The 21,544-nt window shown below is 44.6% G+C and overlaps 2 protein-coding genes across 2 annotated transcripts in view; one reads left to right on the forward strand and one right to left on the reverse strand.

Annotated features, from left to right (window-relative positions):
- The window catches only part of RABEP1 (rabaptin, RAB GTPase binding effector protein 1), a 278,399-nt gene that overhangs the window by 189,481 nt on the left and 67,374 nt on the right, over positions 1–21,544 (forward strand). The window lies entirely within an intron of this gene.
- Positions 413–20,113, reverse strand: DHX33 (DEAH-box helicase 33). The gene is made up of 12 exons (XM_036895975.2): positions 19,701–20,113; positions 17,233–17,393; positions 16,374–16,601; positions 16,005–16,175; positions 13,226–13,411; positions 12,404–12,515; positions 11,096–11,255; positions 10,832–10,920; positions 9,126–9,253; positions 8,534–8,737; positions 6,622–6,708; positions 413–3,798 (listed from the first exon to the last, which is right to left on the reverse strand). The coding sequence occupies exons 1-12, from the start codon at positions 19,981–19,983 to the stop codon at positions 3,490–3,492; spliced, it is 2,118 nt and encodes a 705-aa protein (XP_036751870.2). The 5' UTR covers positions 19,984–20,113; the 3' UTR covers positions 413–3,489.

Genomic DNA, 21,544 nt, shown 5'->3' on the forward strand with positions numbered 1-21,544 from the left:
GGGTAGTCGTCTCTGCTGTGGCCTACCCGGGAGGCCTGGAATCCTATAACTGAACTCAAATTTAGCCGAGTTGGCCTAAGCCTGGTGTCCAAGGCTTTCTGTTTACCTGCCAGCATCAGCTCTCAACAGCTGCCTACTGCCTATCCCCAACTACTGTTCTCAAAGCATGCCAGGCTTTCTATGACTTAGTGGAAATGTGCTCTTGTTGCCCCAACTCCCAAACACTGTCATCTACCTTAAGTGGCCTTCCGGGTTCCACTCTTCCAGGAAAGAGAAACACACCTGTGTGACCCAGCCCCTACGCTGCATTCTTTTCTCAGCAGAAATGTGGCACTTTGGGTTTCCCTGGCACAGCCTTACCCCCAACCAGATGGGAAGCTCTTGAAGCCGCAGCATCCTTCAGGTTAATTCCTGAGGCCTTCCCTCTACACGCCCTCCAAACTTGCACTCAAGTTCTGGTGAGATATCGTTTTTCTGGGGGCAAGAAGCCATGGCTTATTTAGGTTAAGAGCCAATGTTCCTACCTTACCAAGACACAGGAATATAAGGTACTAAGAAGGTAAGTCTTCTCAAATCAGCGGCAAAGATAGGACTAACAATGTATCTCAAGCAGCATTTTGTGAATAAGGGAAAGAAGACCCAAGAAAGAAGCCACACACCTTCATGTACCAGATTCATTTTTAATGGATTTGATAGTCATATGCAAATTTGAGTATTATATGCAAGAGCTGATGTTTCTATAGAGCAATGTCTGCCTGAACAAGAACAGACTCTCAAAATACAAAACAAAGCTCAACCAACTTTTTTTCCTTGAAAATTTTAAAATTGTGATCAAATATAATAAAATGCTTGCTTCCCCACGGATGTAGTCTTTTCTTACATGCTCAAGGAATGATATCTTAGAGCCTGGCCACTTCCAAGCAGTTCTTGATAGCTACATTAAATGGATTTATGCATCACCGTACTTAACCAGTTTTGCCCACAAAGCAAAATTTGTCTCCATTCTGGCATCTCTTTACAACTAGCACAGATGCAACATTAAGTAAGGGTTTTGACCAGGGACTGGGTATTGACAGCTCTTCCCCTTGTAAGGAAATCTTTCTTTCTCTGGATGTTTCACACTACATGATTACTAGCTAGCATCAGACACCTGAGGCATGTGATCTGCTTGGAATGCATTCCATGAAGCCGCACACAGTAGTTAGTGATTTGCCCAGATATGGATTTCACAGGTTGGAGAGAGGTGTCACACCACAGAGATATTACCAATTGAAAAAGAGTAGCTCAAAATTACATTGCAACGTCATTATGAAACACTTAACTTTCTTAATAAAGTACTACCTTTGCAGCTCAATATAACCATTTATATCTTTATAGGACTATGTAGAGTCAGAATGGGTTTTCCCATCTGATTTAATCCCTGAGCAGCTATGTTAAAAACTAACTTTTTAAAAAGCCCAATAACTGTATTAAAACTCTACCAGAATGTTACAGTGATAAACTTATTTTCATAGAGAAACATTAAAATTACTTACTTAGAAGCTATTTATATTTACTTAGAAGCTATTTATCCCTAACTTCTGCTCAGAAATAAATATACATTTCTGGAAACTCTTCAGGTACTTAAGCAAGTTAAAAATTATTCCAAGTTAAGTTTTACTTACCCCTAGATAGAAAATTTGCTGAAGAATATAATAAATCAACCCACTCCCAATTTTTTACCAGCATGATGAATGTTTTATTAAAGATACAGTATTTTCATTTACCACCTCAGGCTAACTATCCTAAGCCTTTATTAAATAAATGCGGAAAATACACTTAAAATTTTTTCTGAAAAACTTTTCAGGAAATCAGCCATGGTAAGAACAAGTCAATCTGAGAAAGAGTCAGCTAAAATTCTAAGAATTCAGTAAGATAGGACACATAGGATCTGTCAAGTCCTGTTTGATCTAAATGTTAGTATTTCTAACAGAAATAAATCCCAAGTGCCAGGCAAACCTGAACATGGCTAGAGTGTGGCGGCTGAGGGCCACGGCATGTGCTGGAAAGCCTGAGCCTTGACACATAGGCACGGACAGATGAGACGCAGGATGGGGGTGCTCCATAGGCTACCATCTCAGAGAACGGCTGGCTGGACCCAGAGTGAAAAGGCTGCCCACTATCTGAAGAGGATTCCTGCTTATAAACTACATGATCCACGTTGTAAGTAATGACAGTAATTCTGCACACCTGTGTCAGACCAATTATGCACACAAAAGGGCTGAATCTTGGCTGCTTCTAAGGCAAAAATGCTCTGGGGAAAGATCATTTGCTTTTGATAATTAAATGGCTAAGAAGAACCTTTGGTGTTTTTTCCCTTCTCAGAATATGAGAACAGGAAGACTGTGGGACCCTCTAATTCCCTCTGACAAATGTGGAAACTGAGGGCTAGAGAAGGGTGACTGGCACAGTTATGAAGTAGAAAAGCCACGTTGTTCCCAAGCCCAAGAAGAAAAAAAGGTCATAGAAAGCAAGAAAGATACAAGAATATAAACAGCAGAGGTGGATGAGACAGGCCAGTGCCATCTGGGTCCTCACCCATCTGTCTCTCCCCTCTGCACACCCCAACAGCTGTGCTCAGGTTGAGTCTGCGTGCCCAGTGAGAGAGAGATGGCTACCGGACACAGCAGAAGCCATCACTCTACAGGGTCAGTTTCCTGCTTATCCTTGACGTCACTCAGAGGCTATAAACTGACCTTCACCAAGGGCATTTCCACGTCTCCTGAAGGCAGAGAGCAGTACTGAGGCAAAAGGGACATGGCCCAGCGGCCTGCGAGCACTCCCTTGCTGCTCTCTGCTTGGAGGCAGCAACAGAAAGGTCCACCGCTGGGAAATGGGGTTCAGTGGGGCAGGCAGCCCCCTATGTCAGGGACAACACCTCCTTCCTCAGACTTCCACAGAAGTCAGTCCCTTATGTTTTCTATTGAAAAACTTTATACAGATAGATGTTAAAAAGATCTGAGGACACCACCTGAGCTTGGTGACCTCCTAAAGTCTTCTTTCAGAAAATCACCCTTAGTCCCGAGGACTCAGGGGCTACTGTACTCAGGTCGCATCCCGTGGACGCAGGAGCACCAGGCTCACGACTCACTGCGCTCATGGCGGGCCAGGCACAGCTCTGTGTACTCTCACTTTCTCCATCCCTTCCACCCCCAGCCTGTAGGTAGTACTATTACCCCCATTTGGCAGGTGAAGAAACTTGAGGCTCAGAGGTTAACTAAGTCACCCAAAAGTTCCCTGGCCAGAACTGAAAGCATTCGTTTGAAGCTTCCAGGGTACAAACAGCATGTACACGTCTATGTGGTACAGCCTCAGGGGTTTAGACACTTTCAAGCCCCACGTTTTGCTACATTAGAACTTGCTGCCCCTGTGGGTGCCAGCCTGGGAGTTGGCTAGGAGGGTGGTGCCCCCAGCTCCCAGGCACAGCAGCTCTGGCAGCACCCCAGGGGTTCAGTTTCTGGCGGCCCTCAGCTTCCTCCTGAAGTACTCGGGGGCGGCCTCATACAGCCACTCGGCGTCCACGACACAGAGGTCTCGCATGTAGCACTTGTTGGTGTAGAGCAGCTCAGTGTACACGACGCAGGCTGGCTTGCAGTGGAAGAGGACGGACGAGGGGTGGATGGCCACCGGCTGGTGGGTGTCCGTGGTGGTGTAGGTGCCGTCGGCCTGAAGCTCAGCAGTGCTCACGAAGAGGCTGTGAGCCAGGCAGCGGCGGATGTTCCCCGTGTCTCCTCGGGACGACGTGATCGGCATGGACATCTGTTTCAGGAGGAAGTGAGGAAAGGAAAAGGCCCCGAACATGAACACTCAGCAATACATAGTATCTGGAGCGACCGCACCTTAAGGGCAGCCCATGCTGCAGCCTAACAGAGTGGATGTTGACGTTGGGAGGCGGTCACCTCAAATGCCTCAGAGATCAGCACTAGGTTGCAGGAGGCACAGCAGGAGGGGGACACACTGAAGACAGGAAAAGTGCAGCCCAGGAAAGAAAGGACAAGGAGACAGTCCAATCAACTGCCAAACCGCAGACAGGTTGAGTGACCCAGCATGCCACTGGCTCTTGGGAATATCTACCAGGACATCCCAGGAAGGAAAGGCCTTTCCCTCCCTGATCATGTTGTCATCTCCTCACTCTGCTCCTCTCAAACACTGCTGCCAAATTAATCTTCCTAAAGCACAACTCCAGTCACTCTTCATCATGCAAACTTTCGATATTTCTACTGCTTCTGGCAAAACACCATGGGCTTCCACGTTGTAAGGACTGAAGACATGAGGGAGCCTCGGGAGCATGCTATGGGCCTCCAAAAATCTACTGGCTTCTCTTCCTCGAGCCTGTTCCATGACTGTGCCTTCCCAGGAGTGTGCCTGGCAGACGTAAGGCCCTTCACTCACATGAAACGTCAGCCACACCCCCCTGCTTCACTCCCCTGCTGAGTGACCCGTGTCTCCTTATACCCCAGGCCACAGCTGAATGGGCTGTGGACCCCTGCCTGACCCATGCGTGGCCTGCCTCCCCTCCAGGTATCTGGAGTCGGAACATGAGAAACCTGACTAATCTCGTTGGTCTCTTGAATGGAGAGGCCAGGGAAAGTGATCATTTGTGTGCTGAGGCAGAAGATGAGAAGAGAGAGAGCTTGCAGAAAGCAACCAAAATAAGAGGAGAAGGAGCCCAGAGAAAGCTGCCCCAGATCCTGAGGGTTCTCTATTCCAGTCCCGGTGGGGCTTGACTATTTCCTGCCCATAGGTTCCCAGAGATACCTTTTATTCCCCCTTTTTCCCTTTAAGAGGGCTCAAAGGGCTTGTTTTTTGCAATCAGCTGATCCTAGCCTGATGAAAACCCTCCTCATCTTCTCATCTGTCAAGATAGGGCTCCATGTCACCACCTCCAGGAAGCCCCAGTCTTACAGCTAACTGGGGATTAGCTTCCAGGCTGCCAGCTCTACCATGCACTGGCTGTGTGATTTGGGGCAAATTACTTAGCTTTCTTAGGCTCTAGTTTCATCATTTATAAAATCACCTAAAATTTATATAGTAACAGAATCAACCTTAGAGGGGTGAAATGAAGATTTAAATTAAGGCAGTCACATCACAAGTGTTGAGACTAGTGCCTAAGTAAGTGCTTCATGAGCGATAGCGACTGTCACCATCACTGGCTCTCACACAACTCACCTGTGTATTTCTCCCCTTGACATTGTTCCTTCAGATGCCGAGGCTTAGGCACAGCAATAAAACCCAGACCTTGACTAGGGCCTGCTCAAGAGGCATCATGGGCCACTAAGCCCTCTACATTCAGAACTAATAGAGGAGTACCACTTCTACTGTCAACAATAAATTGACAAAGCTCATGAAGCAAACAGGTGCTCTCACAGGTAAACTGTTCAAGTACAAGAGGGGTTTGGAAAAATGTGTACAATACAGAACACAACAGGCAACTATGAAAAGAAACCACTTTGGCACTAACAACAGGCAGCTGGTGTCAGGCACGGGCCTAGGTGTGGCCAGTCTGCACCGAGGGGGCTGTATTAGAAGAGGCTCTACACACTAAGACATTCTCCACAGACAGCAAATTTGTTGTTCATGACAGCAAAAAGTGGAAACAATCTCAGTGCTCAACAGCAGAACAATATTTACATGAACTACCCCCACCTCTGAGGTGAAATGTGGAGTATATTAGACACTGAATATGCACATGACATCATGTACTCTAAGAGGGTTATAAGCCCAAAGAAAACTTTTTTGTGGGTGATTTGGCAATATGCAACCAAATCTAAATTCCCCATCTAGAAATTCATTCTACATGAACCAGAACACAAATATTTATGTAAAAGAATGGTTGTTATAGCATAATCTAAATGGCTACCATTAGGGGCTTGGTTAAATAAAATGTACTGAACACAATGAAATGTTATGAGGTCACTAAAAAGAATGATAGACATCTACAGACACTGAAAGAACCTAGACACACTAAGAATTCAGTAAGTACATGGAGTGGAAAAAAGCAAGTTAAAAAACAAAATGTATATTGTATTTGTCTTAAGAGAAAATTTTATGTATATATGTATGTGTATATGTACACACTTACCCACACACAGACATACACACAGAAGATTTCTAACAGGATCTACCCCAGTTAACAGTGATTTATCTTTGGAGGGGCAGGACTTAGGGAGACTTTTAAACTTTTTGTATTATATATCACTTTTCTACATTGTATCACACTGTAACAATGAGGCACTGCTCTGTAATCTGAAAACAATAAAGATAGCCCACAAAAAAACAAAATCTTAGGAAGAATCTTAATATCATTTCCTCAAATAAAATGCTTTTAAGATTTATAAAAACAATCTAAATTATACACACAATGTAGCTAACTATGTAAATGCATTTAAAAACAGGGCTATTAGGAAACAGACCAAAATGGTGAGAGGTAGAACTGTGGGTAACTTTTACCTTATTCCTTATTTTAAAATTTTCCTACAATGAGAGTTTCTTTTGCAATCACTAGCAAAAAGCAATTTAAAACTTCTCACCTAGAAAAAAGTGTCGGCTTAGTCACCCTAGAACACCAGGAAGAAAGAATACCTTTACGCAGATATCCCTCAGCTGTGCTCTGACTTCAGCTACCAGCATCATATTCTTGCTGTTGACAAAATTCTCTTTGCACCAGTCCTGAGGAGAAAAAGAGACACCATAATCCTCTCATTTCTCTACAGAAAAAAGTATAACATAATTTTTAGAACACAGTTGAATTCAGAGGGAAAACTTCAGTGCCAAAAATAAATATAGGAAAATACCTTTTTATCAAAAAGAATAAACCATAACAGAAAATAATAATAATTTAAACTAAACTGAAACTAAACATTTCCTTATGTCAATCATCATGAAAAAGTTACAGACTGGGATATTTGCAACATTACACCCAATAAAGGATGATTACCTCCAAAATACATAAAAACTCCTACAAACCAATAAAAAAATGACCAAAAATCAGTAGAAAAACAGACAAAGGATATCAAGAGACAACTCACAGAGATGAACTACAAATGACCAGTGAACTTATGCAAGGACTCAGTCTCTTCAGAAATCATGGCAATGTATTTTTAAAAAAGTTATTATTTCAAATCCACTAACTCGGCAAAAATTAGTCATTTCAGCTAAGTGGACGGTGGAAATGGTAACTCTTACAACCTACTATGGGAAGTATATAAAGAGGTGCTGACAAAACTTTGGAGAGCCACAAGACAGCCTGGTAAATACAGATGCAGCAACCCCAAGACCAACAGGTCCACTCTTGGGTGTTGGCCCTAGAGAAACACTTCCCTTTGTGCACGAGGAGGATGTTTACTGCAGTGCTGGAGGTGAAAACAAGCTGCAAAAGGGTAGTGTAAGAAAGCACGGATAGTAAACAATGTTCATGGATATGAAGTGAAAGTAGTATACTACCACCCATGGGAAAACAGACCAACCTCAGGACAATGGTTATGTAAGGGAGGAAGGACTAGGAAAGATCAGGGCTTTTGCTTTATCTACAGCATTTTATTTCCTTAAAAATAAATTAAGGCAAATACAGCAAAATGTTTACAACTACTTAACCTGGGTAGTAGGTGTTTTTTAAAGAATTAACTGCATTAAAATGCAGACAAACTTAAGGCATGCATACTATGGCACAATTACTGATTTTTTTCCATGAATTAAAGAATACACAGGTATCCTGTGGTTTCTGAAAGTTAATGTTATGCTACTTCACTTTTAGGAAAGACCTGTGTTAGTACCTGTCCTAAAAACCTGAAGATTTTTGCTCTTACAAAAAAGCCAAAGAACAAAAATAGCATTCAGCAGGATTTTTTTGCTGCAAGCTATTACAGAGGCATGGTGCAGCCAGGGTGGCATCGTCAAGCTCCTCCCCTGGGAACTACACTCAGCATCAAGTCATCATAGCTTTGAACTGTGTGAGTATCTATGCTTTATCTTTATTTATTTTGTACAGTCATTAGCAAGATTTGTCCTAAGGTAGCAGAGAAGCCTAAGACAGGTTACTTTTTAGATCTGCGATCACTCAAAAACTCTTCCATATAAATTAATGGTAATTGCTTTTTCTCTTCAGGCCATTTCAGCTTACGAAAGGTTTCAGAGGAGCACTCTACTTTCAGACAGCGGGGGAACCTGTATTACTATTTTCCATCTTGGTCCAAGCAACTGAAATACCACATAAACAAAAACTACTGTTAATAAAGTTAGAGGCAGGCAGGGGAAAAAATCATTATGTAGCTAAGAAATTAACTAAATACTTAATGAACTTTCCCACATTAAGTATGAATGAAACACAAACACGGTCAAAGGACAAGATTGCATCTTCCCTGGTTATCGCCCTAGAAGCAGATGTTTCTGAAATGACATCTGGCGTTATTTGTAGTTCTTTAGATGATTCAGCCCAAAAGGGAAGGTGCACATAAATCACATGCCTGATTGAGAAAATTAATAAGACAAGGCTTACCTTATTCCCGCCTATGTTTTTGAAAGTCCGGTAGATATTGAGCAGGGTAATGTGATCACCCTCGCTGGATATGAACTTCTTTCGGATACCCTGCACTTCATCCCGCCGGGAGGGAGGGTTGTAGAGAACACTGTCCACAGACAGCAGGGAGACAATGGTCAGTATTTCTTCTGTACAGTGAAATTTGGGGGACAGGAGGATGGTCTGCAAGTCAAAATTAAAAACTGTAAATCAAGGTTTTGCCTGGCTTCTGAATACAGTGTTTCCATGTATCACATTTGCAGCTTGTCTTCTAAAGCATTACAAGGCACGTGTTTCTAAAACCATGACTATGTGTTAATGTTATTGTATGCTTTTTAAAACAGATGACTGCCTTCCTACACAATTCCAAACTCCTTATGGGTAGGACTCATGACTTAATACGAGTTTGAAACTCACAGAACATTAAGTCAGTGTTAGACACAAAGTAAGGGTTGGTGATTAGTTAAGAGGAAAATGAAGATTAATCTAGAAGTGCTCGGTTTAGGAGTAAACTTTGGGATGGCTAACCTGTAATGTAAAGAAAGGGGACTGAGCAGAGGGTCTCATTTACTTTGGCAAATTTGGGTTCTAAAGGAAAAGCTGCCATTTTTCTTCCGATTGGAGTCAGGGTGAGCTGGTCGTCCTTATGTTCAAGAGCGCCTAACAGGTCCAGCTGGGCAATGGCCGCCTGAACATGATCTAAAGAAACAGAGACATAAAAAGGAGCCAAAAATCCACAAAACGAAGACATTGCAGCTAGCTGAGTACTTTGGGGAGCTTCCAGCAACTCTACATCAAACCACAGCAAAGATCACAACCACCACTGTACCATGACATACTTTTCAGAGCTGTTATGACATCACTGTTTGCAGTTCAACTCCTTTTTAAAATAATGGTCTGTAATTTGGCTGTGTGGTGTAAATTTTAAATCCAGCAGTGTTACACTTAATGAATCACCCACAGATACACTCATACTGTGTGCAGGGCCTGTGTCTCTGAAGGGACACACACGACAATGGAAATGCCAGGTCCCTCATACGCCTCTGGTGAGACATATTTACTGCTTACTCTTTTACATTTTTTGAATTTTGAACCATGTAAATGTATTACCTATTAAAGAATAAAGAAGCATCTCCAAGGAGTTAATAAATATATTCATACTGAGAAGAAATAATCTGTAAAGCAATCTGCAAATGTCTCGATCAATAGAATGGATAAATGCATCTTGGTTTATTCATAGAAGGGAAGAGTATTTAGTAATGAAAATGTACCCACGCAAATAAACCTTACAAAATATGACGAATGAAAAGGGAAGGTTACTGAAGAATCAACTCACAGGCATGGAAATTGGAACAGCATATTGTTTAGGGACACACGGGCATAGAGTAAAACATTAAAGAAAAGGGAGGGAATTACAAACAAAATATGGGAGGGTGGTTGCCTTGGGGGAGTGGGAAGGAGGTGCGTGTGGCAGGGAGGGCCCAGGGGGCGTCGAAGGCACTATGACGGGTGCACACAGGTTGGTTCTGCTACTCCACCTTACACATACGTTCCCCTTTGCATGGAGGAATTTAACAATTAAAAGAAAAAAATAAAGTACAGAGTGGGGCACAATGTGTGTTACTACTTGTGTTTAAAAAAAGACTATCTACAGTTAAATATGTATAGATTTCTCTAGAAAACAACTGGAAAAATGGTTCTGGTGGTTGCTTTAGGGGAGGGCAATTAAGAATCTGAGGATCAGAGGTGGGACCCTTGTATACTCATTAGTTGTTAACCTTTTTTTTAACCAATTGCATTTCTTCACTTAAGAGAGAGGGGGGAAAAAAGGCAAAGGAAAGGAAAATGGTGTATCAAAGAACTGCCAAGTGCCAAAGATACCATCATTAAGAAGCCCAATTATTTTTCCTTACTCCATGGGGAGATTAGCAGCAAAAGCCAGGAACTAATCAAATTTCATTTGAAAGCAAAGAAACTTGGTTTGTTCAGTCCTTTTGCTGGCAGACATATAATTTTGTTAGGTTTCTACAGTATCCCACCGACCCCTCATCTATCTTCACTGGCTCCTGTGGTCAAGGAGCCCAACTGTAATTCCTCTATGAAGCCACTGTTTCTGCACCAGGATGTGCTGATAGCACAGAGTCTATCCTTTCATGATTCTTAGATCTTCTCTGATAGTTAATGTTGTTATGCAAGTCAAACGAGACAAAAGGAGACCACCAAGGTACTTCTGGAGTCCATCCTTCTGTGTTCCACTGCACTAAAGACGCCACTTGCCTGGAGATGGTCTGGACATGAAGTCAAAGGTGAGCACATTTGGGACTTTCATTGCGAGGAGCTGCAGCATCACGCTTGCCAGGTTACACCTGTGAAGAGTATGAGATGCAGGTCATTCATCTGTCCCCAGTTCTCAGCCAGAAAGTCAGTACTGTCCCCAGAGGGGTGTTAGTGAAAACTGCAGCTCTAGGAGCACCTGAGCAAGCAGGACAGGGAGGCGCGGCGGGGAGGAGGGGCAGGTGTGTAGCGGCGCCCCGGGCCCACCTTTGGATCTCTGGCACAGTCATTTTCTCGAACTTTTCAAACTCATCCTCCGTGTACAGCCGGTAACAGATGCCACTGTCCTCTCTGCCTGCCCGTCCTGTGCGCTGCCAGGCTTGGGTCTTTGACACGCGCTGCACCGCTAACACCTCCAGGCTACTGTCTAGAGGCAGAATGGCCCACGTGAGTGTTCCGCTCATCATGTAAATGAACTGTCTACAGTATGGACAAAAAGCAGCAGTCCTCAGAACACCAGTGATCCTTTCTGCAGTATGTGAGTCCAGAAAACCTCAAGGCTAATAAGCCAGAAAGCACAAAACCAGACTGCTCTGCAGTGAAACAAGGCCTTGCAATGAAAGCTGTAAGAAATTACAAAAACATTAGAAGACCTCAATCCTCTTGGTAGGGGGAAGTAGATTTCAGAAGTCTTGGCTTAGATCATATGGTGACAACCACCCAGGTTTGACCAGGATTGAGGGGTTTCCCAGCGTGGGGACTTTTGGTCAGAAAACCAGGACAGTCTTCAGCAAACCAGGATGGTTGGTCACCCTATTAATCAATGACTCAGAAATGAAATGCCTCCAGTCCCTCAGACGCCATATCCTCCCCACCAGCTCTATTATAAAAGAGGGGCAATGTGATGCTGTAGGAGTTGTGTGACTGATTTTCTTGATAAAGGTGTGCTCTGTGCCAGGCCCTGGAGAACCAAGCCCTTTCCTGTGTTATCTCCAAGAGATACACATGGGCACATCAGCATCCTAAATGCTTAGCAGTGCATTTCAATTAAACATTTGGGGGTGATCATTTCCGCTGCCTCGAATCCCCTGTAGAATAAAGCAAGGTATAAAACAGATATGAAGAAAAAAGACTTAGAAAGCTTCCACTGTACACTCTCAGGAAAGAGCTAGTGCCTCACCCCAACCTAGGGGACCTGTTTCCTTCCCGAGAGAACTAAAGCTTGAACCAGCCACGCTCAAATATTCTTTCTGGTGAAGCTTTTCACGGGCTATCAGGTCGACTTGGCTCAGCTTCTGACGAGCTCTCAGTCCCTCTGCCCAGGGCCCTGAGCCCATGCCCGAGTCACTAAAGCTGGGCTCCTCTCTCCTGCCTTGCCTTCTTGTCTCATGTACCTGCCTCAGGTCCCCTTTCTGGACCTGACTTCTGGGGCTGTCTCACTTGTGGTGCCGGCCACCCAAATCTCAGTGAGTCACAAACACGAACTGCTCGTTCGGGGGAAGCTGTGGGACTACGGGACGCTCCACAGTTGCTCACTGCACATAGAAGAGACATTCATGAGCTACAAATTCTCACCAGGGTTATACTTCTTTGCTTTAACCATGCCCGTGTCAACTACATATTTTATTCCTGTAATGGTTATGGAGGTTTCAGCGATGTTGGTTGAAATGATCACTTTGCGATAGCCCTAAAAGGAGGAAGAAAACCAAAAAGCCATATGACACACATATGATTCAGAAGTTTTAAAACATTCCTCACCATTAATTTCCATAATTCACTCATGATCAAGAAAAGATGATTTCATTATTAATGACAGTTATTAACACTGATGGTTGGTCATAAAATGGGCAGAGGGGTGGGGGACATTTCTGTCTTAAAAGCTTATTTTGAGGCGATGAGATGTAGTGGGAGAGACACACGGTTCCGAAGCAAGTAGACGTGGGCTGGACTCCCAGCCCGCCAGCTGCCCCCTGTGCTCCCTGAGCAGCTGGTACTCCGCCTCAGTGTTTATAAAACAGGACCATAACCTATCCTGCCGGTTCTCAAGAGCATGAGAGCGTACATATGGTGCCAGCATAGTATCTGGCACGCTGTGGGCACCCATTAAATGGCTCTGTGGACAAACTCAGCTTGTTTACACCGGGCCTTAGAACAGGCCCTCCCTTACTGTTCAGTTTTGCCTCTGCGCTCTCCCTCACCCCCTGCCAACTGTCTCCCACCTGTTTCCCAGCACGGGAGAGCCGCATCTGTAGCTGTGTGTTAGTCTGGTGGCTTTTCAGCTAGGATACCTGGTACCTGAGCACCCCGTCTCATACACTTTCTCTGGAGCCTGGTGAAAGGCATGAAGGCATCCCTGGTGAATCTGTCTGGGTGCCCAGGATGGGGCTGTGCACTCACCTTAGGGGCCCCCTGGAAAACGCGGAGCTGCTGGGCATAGGGCAGGGAGGCGTACAGAGGGAGGACCAGCATGGAGGGGCAGCCATCTGGGAGGTGCTTTGCAATGTCTCGGCAGGTCTTGCTCATTGCTTCAATCTCCTCCTGACCAGTGAGGAACACCAGGATGTCCTGAGAAGGAGGGGCTTCCTGTAAAATAAGTAGGTGGGATTACTAGGTGTTGGTAGAAGTGCAGGTCACAGAACAAACAGTGCTTACTGATGAGGTTTCCTGGAGTTATAATCGAGCCTAAACTGTGGTGTCCTCCCTGGGAGAGAGCCCTCACCAATCATGCAAACTGCCGTAACTTAAGTGAGTTAGATGGCCCTTCAAAAGCCCACTAAGGAAATTTTGAAGGAAAATCACCAGATTGCTTTTATAGCAAGAACGGTGGCATGAAAAACACCATCAGGCAAGCAAATGGAGTCTGCATACAGCTTCTTCCTTTCATGACTGTCTCAAAACATAAAGCGGACAAAACAGAAGACAAACTGGGGAAATCCTGCTCCACAATGGCCGGAAGCAGTTACGCCAGAGAAAGGAGCCCTTATTAAGTGATACCATCAAACCCACCTCTCCCCACCCCCCTACCCCGCAGCCACCACAATCCCTCTCTCTATCTGATGCAGCCTGGAGGCTGGGAAGGCAACATTTAACTACCTGCACACCCCAAAACACATACTGGACATGGACAGTGCTTGTGACCTGAAGTTAGGTGGGCTCTTCCCCTCACAACAGGCAGAATTTCTAGTGTTACTGACATACCATTCACCTGATTGTTCTTTGAAATTTGCTCAGAAACATTAATTTGTAAAGTGCCTGAATGGCAACATAACTGAAAAAACACTTAATAATAATAGTAATTATATATATGTGAGTATGTGCATATATGGTATATCTGTATGTAACATATACACATTTATGTGTGTGTGTGTGTGTACATGTTTTTTAGCTCAGTATTAATAGAGCAAATGTTCAGAGGTACACACAGACAGGAAGAAATCTAAAAAAGTCAAAACTATATCAATGGGAGGACTCATCAAAACTACCAGGTAACCTAAATGCACCCACAGCCATCATTCATGAGAAATCCTCAGCTTGACTTTGCTTTCAGCAGTTACGAGGCAGGCTGACCTCCAAATACTATCAAAATGACAGTGATAGTGTAAACCCAGAAAGACAGCGGGAGAGAAGAATGTATCAGAAGTTTCAACCCATTTTTGAAAGACGGAAGAGATGCTGAATGAACCTGGCTGGGAAGAGGAAGAGCCCAGCCGGGTGCCTGCTCAAGGGGGCAGCAAGAGAGGAGCCAGTTTCCCTGGAGAAGCCTGAAATGCTCAGGACTCGGTAGCGCGGCACAGGTGGCTGTAGGAGGATGAAAACCCAGGGACTGGCTCTGAGTGAAGTGGGGTTAAGCCCCCCAGCCTCCTCTCTGCTGGATGCAGCCTGGAGGCCGAGAAGACACCGGATGCCACAATGGGATTCCACACAGGAGAACAGCAAAGGCAGGAGTTAAGACGGCAGCCCTGCAGAGGCCTAGGAGGGCAACGTGTTCTGGGCAGAAAAGCAGCATGAAAGACCCTGGAGAAAAATGGACTGTGTCTGAACACACACAGAAACGTTCATCATTGGCACACAGCAGGTGTTGAACACTTGGGAAAAAAATTAGCTGTAGGCCACAGAAACCTTGTACGACGGTATTTTATAAGAAACAAGGCATCAGGAGGGTGCATTATGGGCAAGGCAGGGTCATAATATTGGAAATACTGATCTCTGGCTTTAAAAACATTGTGATGTAACTATGTTTCAACAATGGAGAGAAGCAAGAGGTAGGGAATGGGCATTTCTAAATCCCCACTTACCATGATTGGAAATTAACATATAATGCCTACTATCAATGAGCCAAAATAGAGCAATATAAGCAGGTTACATTAGAAATAGGAAAGTGGGATCCAGAAGAAACAGGTAAGAACTTGAAAGTGGTTACTCTAAAGAGCAGGATCCCAGATGGGGAAGTAAAAGCAACTGTTATTTTTAATGAGCCTTTTAACTTCACTTTTTTAAACTACACATGCATCACTTAGATTTAAAAAAATTTAATTTTTAAAAATTTGCCTCTAGATTTTTTTCAGAAAGTTAATGGGAAGGTAAAAACAGTCAATTTTACATAATGTAGACAAAAATGAGGGGATTAAGTCATTTTTGACAGAAATGTTTAATAAAATGGGAAGAGATCTTGAACTAGATCTCTAACACAGTTTAAAAAAAAATCTAAATTGCAATCCCTTATTGTCAATAATTACAATAGTACTTTTTATTATAATACCAACTTTTTAAAAAAGGAGGTAGACAATACCAGAGGACATCACATGTAGAAAAGGAGGCAGTGCTTCATAAGGCTTGTTTCAGTTCTACATACATTACATCCTGTGCTGCCACATCAAATGTGCTTCTTGCTGGGAGTTATGTTCAAGAGTTTGCAAGCCACTGCACTAACATATGGAAGCTTTCTGGCTCAGCAGAGAAATGATGCTCATCAGAGTTGAATGCTTTTCCTTTTTAGAGAAAATAAATACACAGAAAAGAATAAAGACCTGGGCATGGTAAATGAATGCTTTGTTCATCTTGATGACACAGCTCACAAAGGTTTTCGTTCCATAGCTTTTCTCTTCAAGGATAATAAGTGCTCTATCAACTGCAGGTTAAAACAGACCTTTTTAGGAATTTGCACCTCATTCCATACCTGGTGGATCTGGAAGACGGAGACAAGTGCGGCATGCAGGTAATCATGCTGAGGCTGTTTGGTGTAAAAAATCTGGATTGGATGCTGCCGGCCCTCCAGGTAGAGGACGGGGGCTCCGTTGAAATACTGAGAGAACAGGTCCACATCCATTGTGGCTGACATCACAATCACCTACACAGGAGATGGAAGAGGAGGATGGGAAACACTTGCGACAGTCTTTCTGTGTCTCTCCCAAGCCCTAACAGCAGACGATGAGGCCTGTGCCTCTGCCATCCTGGTTAAACTTTCTGCATGGTTCTGAAGCAGAGTGGGCGAAGGGGCACACACCATGGAGGGACAACAGGCCCGCCCCAAGCCCGCGGCACCTACCTTGAGAGGCAGTTTCCCCAGTTCCTTTCGCCTCTTCTGGGCAGCTTTCACCACTCCAAAGAGCACATCTGTGTGGATCGTCCGCTCATGGGCCTCATCCAAAATGACACAGCTGTACTTCCGAAGCAGGGAGTCTAAAATCGCTTCACGCAGAAGCATGCCGTCTGTCAGGAACTTGATCCTTGTGTCTTCTGAGGTGACATCATCAAAGCGCACTGTATAGCCAACCTGCGCAGAGAAATGACTCATTTGTTCATCAAACACTTGCTAAACACGCACTCTGTAACCAGCACTGTGTCAGGCACTCATGCTAATGCAGTGAACAGACCAGTACTGACACTCCCCTGCATTCTTGGGAGCATACAGTCTAGGGGAGCAGACAGACAATGGACAGGTACCTTTATGCAGGTATGATAAGCATTACAAAGAATTTAAAACTAGCCTCTTATTCCCAGCCACTTAACAGCTTCAAGTGAAGCTACGTACAGATAGGAAAAGATGTCCAAAATGCTTTTAAGTGACATGCATAAATACACATACACAAATAAACCTGACTTACACAGTTTCAGGGGCTCATTCTCAATACCCAGATATATGCTAGAAAAATGCTTACAATTTTTAAGAAAAAGTATGTAGATAAAAGATTCAAGAGGCTACTGAGGTCTTAAAAACGCTTGAGGAAAACAACAACTTTATCCAACTTGCCAACAGATTTTGAAAGCAAAGGAAGTACCACTTATAGCCTCTCAGGCCTTCTGATGTCTTAGAAACTGGCTGAAAAACATCTTTGAGATAGTTGTGGTGAGAAAGAAAAAAAGGCAGGTGAGGAGAGTTGTTAGTAAAGAAGGAAATTAGGTACCAGCTTCCCAAGTTCTGTTCTCTTCTCATTTGAGACTCTGGAAGCCAGAGAGATGGCAGCCACTCGACGAGGCTGGGTCACAGCAATGATGCCCTGGCGGCCGATCCCCGCTTCATGGAGGTACTGAGGGATCTGAGTCGTCTTCCCAGAGCCAGTTTCCCCTAGGAAAGAAAAAAAGTCTCATTGAAATGCAAACTGAAACAAATTTCACCAAACAGATCAAAGTCAGAAGGAAAAGAGAAAAAAAGAATACTCTAAGTAGATAAAGCTGCTGGTGGAGTGTTAACTGGAATTGTTTCTTAGAAGGCCAAATTATATTAGAAAAATCTTTAATATGTTTATTCCCTTTGACCCACAATTCCCCTTGCAGGAATTGACTCTAAGGAAATATTTAAAGATGTGTATAAAGATAAATCTTCAAAAAAGTTTTATTCAATGCTGTCCATGACAGCAAAAAACTGGAAACAATATAAATGCCCAACAATAGGTACCTGGTATGGTAAAAAGATAAATTGAAATAAAGCCATTATACACAAATGGTATAGTTTTCAAAATAACTGAGATGGATATGTACTGACACAGAGGCATCCACTCATACACTGCAGCCACGACAAACGTCTCACCATTCTCCAGCCTGCCCCTTCTTTCAAACTCTCCACTTTTGCCCTTATTACTAAGAAATACCTGCTCTTACAATGTCTGCCTGGCAAATTCTACAGGATCAGCTAGACCTCCAACTCCCCTGGGGCTGCACTGGTGACTTCCTCCGTGCTCCTAGCACTTGTTCATCTCTCTTCCAGCACTGAGCACCCTACGGTGTGCAGAAGCATTTAAACATTTCTGTCCTCTTTCAATACCAGCAGCCCCTGGAGGGCACAGAAAGTCTGTCTGTCTCTTCCATGTACTCAAGCATCCTGCATACACTAAACACCCAGGGTTATTTTCTGCCCTCCTGGGTTCCTTTAACTGTGCCTAATTGGAATGAAGACCTCCGTAAATCTGTGCATCCTTCCCCCTCCCTTGCTACCACTGCACCTTTCTGACCTCACAGAATCCCACAGTCCCACTGTTCTTGCATTGCATTTTCTCCCTTCTGATGGCTCATCCTTACTGACATAGCCAAGAATCATGGACTAGGAATTTTATTATTCTGTATTCTTTCTGTTGAATCTACCAGGCAAAACCCCAAGCTTGGATCAACGTCTTCCTGTCCATCTTTTCTGCACCTGCACTAAGCAACTGAGCATTGCTCAAGTAAAAAAACCCAACTGTGCAGACGAAGACCTGAGTTTGGAGTGGAGCTAAATGCACCTGGACAACAGTGGTACCATCAATCCTTGCTCTTGTTTTTGCAGCCTGTCTTCTATACCATCTTCCCCAAGGGCCTACTTGAGGCCCTGTGACTCCCATTCTCAGCTGAGCTCCTCCACCTATTTCATAGCAAAAGTCAAATCCTCAATTGTGAGCTCCCTCTACCTCCCTCTACAAGCTTTTCTGCAGTCACACCTATTCTTACCTCCTTTTGCCAGCCCCTGAGCCTCTTGGATATCCTTGCTTCTATTCCAGGCCAACTCCGCTTCAAGCCCTGTTGCCAAGTGCCCCCCCTTTCACCTGCCCCCTGATCTCTGACCTATTAGTGCCCATTTTGCATCGTCAGCCTCCTACTTTACTGAGTTATTCCCCTCAACCTATGAACACCTGCAAGGTCCTCTCAGTCTCCCTCCTTCCTCTCGAAGCAGAAGGCTGCTCCTATTGCCTTCGTTTCCTCACCTCCTACTTACTCCTCAGCCCAATGACAAATCAGCTCTTACCCACCACGGTTCTGCTGAAATAGCACTCAATGGGAGCCACAATTGATACCCTTACATCCAAATCCAGTAGCTTTTTTTTTTTTTGGTTCAAGTATTACTGCACCTCATTGCTGCTTGTGTTCACTTCCTCCTACCCCTTTAACCATTGCTGTCCTGGGTCTCTTTCCCTTCTTTGGAGGCTCATCCTCTCCGTCCTGAAAGAGCTGTTTCTAACTTAGACGCTGGAGATCAAGGCCCCTTGTAATCAGTTCCAGACCCACCTGCCCCTTAGTTCACGCACCAGAAATTACTACTTCCCGTTGGACCAGACTGTTTCTCACCTTCACTTTGTGTCTCAAGCGGCAGACTCTCCCCTTTGGGAAAAATGCTCTCCCTCGACGACCACCTTCCGCGCCGCCGCCTCCTCCATGGCTAGCTCAGATCCACTCCCTACGCTCTCAAAGTCTTTGCTACGCCCCTCTACCCTTTTACACGGAAGGTATTTGCCCCACGCGACTGTGAGCACTTACAGAGCAGAGCTGTCAGACTCTTCCGAGGCCTCTCTCCGGGCCTGGCATAGAAAAGGGGGTCAGGTTTGTTGCAGAAACGAATGAAAGAAAAACTATTCCCGTAAAGCCAGGAACCGGGAGTATGGGCGGACGCACTCGGACCACTCACCGATGAGAACGGCGCTGTCCAGGTTTCGGACCTGGGCTAACAGTTGCCCCCGCGCCTGGAAGATGGGCAGGCTCCGGCGCTGCAGCTCCACGGCTTCGGGGTAGAGGCTGGCCGAGGGCTGGGCCAGGGGCGGCTGCTGCCGCCGGCGTCCTCCTCTCCCACCGCCGCCCGCAGTCAGCAGCATTACCAGTCGCCTCCCCGGTGGGCAGGACCCGGGGCGGCGCAGAGGCCTAGAGCCGGGCCGTAATCTCTTGGCCGGCGGGACGCCCGCCTCCTCGGGCATGTCGGGAGGGCAGCGCGACGGGGCACTTGAGGGCGGATTGCTCCTGTCGCTCCCGGGAGCCGACAGCTAGCGCGCACCGCCCCTTCCTGCCGCGTGCTGGAGGCTCCCGGCGACCACTGATGACCTCATGGCCACCTCCAGCCTTTAGAATAGGGACTGCAACTCCCAGTATGCACTGGGAAGGAGGCTCTCACTTCCTGAGGGCGGGGAGAGCAGAGTCCGAGTACAACGGGAAAAGGTCCGGAGCAATAGCAGCGAAGGACTGTGTGTATGGTTTCGTAGCCCCGTAACCTTGGACAATAATGACGATTTTAACTGTTTTATTGTGTTGGTAACACTGTTTGTTTCCAGTAAACACGCGTTTCTCCTTCTCTGTAAATAATAATAATAAAAATAAATAAATAATTATAATAATAAATTCGCTCAAGGAGGTAATTTTGTAAAATCAGTGAGGAACACACAAACATTTGCATTATCTAATCCTCCAAACAATTTATATAGTAGACCTTGATATTAACCCAGACCTACAGTTGAAGAAAGTGAGCCTCTGAGACTATTTAAAATTCAGATGTCATAAAGTCTGAATACTGAAAAGATACTGGTGATCATATTGTGTTACAGAAGAGGAAAACATATATTTTATGACGATCACAAACTCTCATAAAATGACTTCCCAATGGATGTGGTCTGCTTCTGTAATAGGAGTAGAGGAAGAGGGAGTTGAACTAAAATTGTCTTTTACCGTTCCTTTCTCCAACTATTCCTTTCTGACTCAAGTGCTCTGCAGTTTTCCCCAGCCCCATCACATACACGCCAAGCAATGAAAAAATGCAGAACACCAGTGGAGGAAAATAGGATAAAACTAGTTTCTCCTTCTCCTAAACTCGAAGCTATTAGATGATTTGCTAATTCGCCACAGAAAGACTAGCAAGCAGCCGTTCACTCTGCCTACAGGAAATGTGACTCCAGGGAATTCATCCTAAGCTTCAACCCACATGAGACTTGGGGCATCTTCTGAAGTTCATCTCCATGAAACTCCATTTGTTAACCTGTTCAAAATACCCCTCTTCCTTTCTGCTAGGTCAGAGGTGATTTTCCTCTAGTTGCTGACAGTTAATAGTGAACAGAGGTTACTGAAAATGTGCATGTTGAACTAATAGCAGATATGTTTAAGAATAAATTGACATTTAACTTCCTACCCCTAAGTATTAATTTAGAAAGGCAACTCAAAACTAAAAGGGAAAATAACTGTCTTAGCCTGTTCAGGCTCCTGAAACAAAATGCCACAGACTGGGTGGCTTATAAACAGAATTCTATTGCTCACAGTTCTGGAGGTTGGGAAGTTACCAACATGGTTGCTTTCTGGTGAGGGCCTGGTTCATTGCCGCTGCCTTCTTGCTGTGTCCTCACATGATGGAAGGGACTAGGGATCTCTCTGGAGCTCTTTTATAAGGTATTAATCCCATTCATGAGGGCTCTACCTCATGATTTAAGCACCTCCCAAAGGCCCCACTTCCTAATACCATCATATCTGACATTAGTATTTCAACATATGAATTCA

This window comes from Manis pentadactyla, chromosome 4 (genome assembly GCF_030020395.1).
Source record: "Manis pentadactyla isolate mManPen7 chromosome 4, mManPen7.hap1, whole genome shotgun sequence".
In the NCBI taxonomy this organism is placed as follows: Eukaryota; Metazoa; Chordata; class Mammalia; order Pholidota; family Manidae; genus Manis; species Manis pentadactyla.